The 3,441-nt window shown below is 37.5% G+C and overlaps 1 protein-coding gene across 1 annotated transcript in view; it reads left to right on the plus strand.

The window, feature by feature from the left end:
* LOC107599212 (WD repeat and FYVE domain-containing protein 3-like) overlaps positions 1–3,441 on the plus strand; it is a 65,029-nt gene that overhangs the window by 47,893 nt on the left and 13,695 nt on the right. The window contains exons 12-14 of the mRNA XM_016290745.1: positions 1,396–1,628; positions 2,566–2,678; positions 2,799–2,941. Coding sequence (XP_016146231.1) covers positions 1,396–1,628; positions 2,566–2,678; positions 2,799–2,941 — 489 coding nt within the window. The remainder of the gene's footprint in view (positions 1–1,395; positions 1,629–2,565; positions 2,679–2,798; positions 2,942–3,441) is intronic.

Raw genomic sequence — 3,441 nt, forward strand, 5'->3', positions numbered from 1 at the left:
ATATGTGTGTGTGTGTGTGTGTGTGTGTGTGTGTGTGTCAATATGTAATTATATATAATTAATTTTTATTTATTTTAATAAAAAATTGTAAAGATTGGTTACCATGATTTACTGTAGGCTGCTCCCTGGAGAGATACAGAGAGCAACTGGAGAGTTACATGCAGTACAGTATATTAGCTCACAGACTTCCGTTAGAAGAAAATTATTATTATTTTTTTTTTTACAAACTTCGGGACAAGATAAAATTACATTGTGGTAATCGACAGTAAGAACCCAGAACATTCTTTTTAGGGGTGTACCTTTGAAAAACAGGCCAGTAAAAAAAAAAAAGGGGATAGTTCACCAAAAAATGAAAATTGTCATTAATTACTCACCCTCATGTCATTCCAAACCTTTAAGACCTTTAAATTCATCTTTGGAACACAAATTAAGATATTTTTGATGAAATCCGAGAGCTTTCTGAACGGTTTCTGAAAGGTAGTAAGGATATTTTTCAGACATGAGCAGACCCGTACTCACGTAATTAACGTTATGCATTTAACAAACACTTACAAGCGCGCACTTTGGCAGAATTCAATTCAAATAGTCATCAGCAGCCATTAGTTCGGTAAAATTGAGCATCAGAATGGACAAATCTGTTATTAAGGGAGAAAAACGAAATGTGGAAAATGCCAGCGAAGGAACACATACAAACAAGAGTAGTCGCAGTATCAGCAGTGAAGGTAAGAGAGTGCTGGACTTTCGGCATCAACTTTCGGTTTGCCCCACCACTCACTTGAAGATGTTCAGGCAAAAGGAAACACCCACACTATGCAGCAATCATCCTTAATTGCAGAAATGTGGAGAGAACCTCAGATTATTAAATTCGAAAGTGCTTTCCATATTTGGATCAACATAGGCTACATTTGTAAGCTCACATTTTCTGCAATGTCGCGTGTCAAGTCACGCTTCCGTGCTCGACTTACAGACTGCAACTTACAATCGCAATTTCACTGTGCTGTTACTCCTTTCGAGCCGAATATCACAAAATTGGTCAGCTCCCGACAGTATCAGGTGTTTTATCAATGTGAGTAGAATTATTTATTTATATCAATGAATGTAATCGATTAGATGTTATAATATTTAGGCTATAATATTATAAATCGGGTTGGTTTGTATTGGTGACGTAATATGTAAATGATATGCGTGCGGCTCGTGAGACTTGTACTTGGACCATAGTGCGGCCCAGTGGAAAAAAAGGTTGAGAACCACTGCTTTAAGTACTTGTTTTCAGAATGACTAGTAATAGCATGTTATGTTTGACTTGTGCCACTGCAATGTGAATTTTAAATTTCAGAATGTTAGTGTTTATCTGAGCTGAGTGTTCTACTGTAAGTGTTCTACAGCTCACTTTAGGCTCGCTCTGCTCCTCAGCATGCTCTGGACCTGCAGCTGGCGGTTGCTAACATCCTGCAGCTGCTAGTGCATTCAGAGAGGAACCAGCAGATCCTGTGTGAGGCGGGTCTGCACTCACGTTTGCTTCAGCGCTGTAGCTGCGCTTTGGGAGACGAAGATCACCCACTCCACCCACCTCTGCAGAGGATGTTTGAGCGACTGGCCTCCCAGGCCCTAGAGCCGATGGTGCTCAGGTGAGTCCAGTTTGCTCCAAAAATGTTTAGATGGAGACTGGAAAATATATTATATTATATTCAATTATATTGTATAATATTATGAGGACAGAGAGGGCCTCCTCGCTGGTAATGTACAATATACTGTATACATTACAGTACACAACTGTGATACAGTACAGATTAGTGAGCCAGCTCTTTGTCCATTACATCTCAAAGACTCAGCGATATTTATTGAAGTGATTAATATTTAAGAATAATACCTTAACGGAACATGTTTCTGCCCCCAACCTTCTGTTGATTGGTCTCCTACATGTGAGCTCTTTTGAACTGATTTTTGTTTATACAAAGACCAGATTAAGAGTCAGTTAAAATCTGTTTTGCTCCTGGGGCTCCTGCACGTTTCAGTCTTTACTGATTTGATCTTATCACAGCTGCATGTTTGCATAAAAGGAAAATAATCAAATTTGACAATATCTCACAATTATTCAAAGCTCTATGGGTTGTCTCTAAGTCCAACGGATTAGCGATTTCAGTTTTCCGCATGGCTGGTCTAACGTGATGGAGGATGCTTCACTACAAAATAATAATAAAAAATAAAAAAAGCAATGCACTTCAGCTCATTTGAGAAATCAAAATCTGTCTGATATTGTTTAAATCTCATGCGACTGCATTCTGGATCATAGTTCTTTAAGTGATTAATATATATGATTATTTTCTTATTATTTATAATAATAAAATAATAATAATAATAATTTAGCATATATTGCAATAATTACGATTATTATACAGTAATTATATATTTTATTAATTGCATTTATCTAATGTTTATTTTTATCAGTTGAAGTGGTTGTCTTCTGGATTTCCTAATGTGTTGTGATAATGCTCGAAGAGCAAGCAATTGCTCATTGTGTGGGATATTACTATCTCTAATAAATGGTTTTTATGCATTTTTCAGGGAATTTTTACGACTTGGGAATCCTCTGAATTGCGGTGCCTGGGACAAAAAGCTCCTGAAGCAGTATCGGGTCCACAAGCCTAGCTCCCTAAGCTATGAAGCTGAAATGCGCAGTAAGGAAAAAAATGAATGCATAAAGACTGCTAGAGCTGTCACTGTGCTTTTGTGCCATCCCGTAAACAGTTTGTGTCAGTGTTATGTGGTCTTGTCTCTGTGGTTTCTCTGTGGGCCAGTGAAAGAAGGGACATTACTTCAGGCTTCACTGACTGTGGTCTTTGGTGAAATGCCATCAATCACCATCAGAATCAAACAAAACATTCTCCTTTCGCCCTCCACGGCTCTGCCAGCAAAGAGACGTTCAATTGGACAGGGTTTTGCTGGAGATGAGTTCCCAGCTTCCCTAATTACCAGTGAAATTACTTTTCTCCGAGCTCTCACCGTGTCCAGCGAGTCCTTTTTGAACTTGCTAATTTAAAGGTTTCCTGCTTGCTTAGTAGAAAGCCTCAGTGGAATTGTGCAGTCATTCCAGGGTCCAGTGCAAGCAGATATTTTTGTTGGTTATACCCACAACAGATTACCTCAGAATGAGGATATTTAAGAGAACTGTAATTTAAAAAGAATGAAAGGAATTTACCAGACAGGAAATTTCCTTTGCTTTTATAGTGTCAGATTTACAACATTCAACATCCACCTGTTATTTATTCCTTTAGCACACTGATGGTTACACTGCTTTACTCTTTACACAGCAGCATTTTATATATGAATTATTTTGGCCTGAAATGGCCAATAATAATATATTATTTGATAAATAATAAGTGTGTCTGTGTGTGTGTGAATACAGTGTGTATATATATATATATATATATATATATATAC

This window comes from Sinocyclocheilus grahami, unplaced genomic scaffold, assembly GCF_001515645.1.
Source record: "Sinocyclocheilus grahami isolate Dianchi unplaced genomic scaffold, SAMN03320097.WGS_v1.1 scaffold262.1, whole genome shotgun sequence".
Lineage (NCBI taxonomy): Eukaryota > Metazoa > Chordata > Actinopteri > Cypriniformes > Cyprinidae > Sinocyclocheilus > Sinocyclocheilus grahami.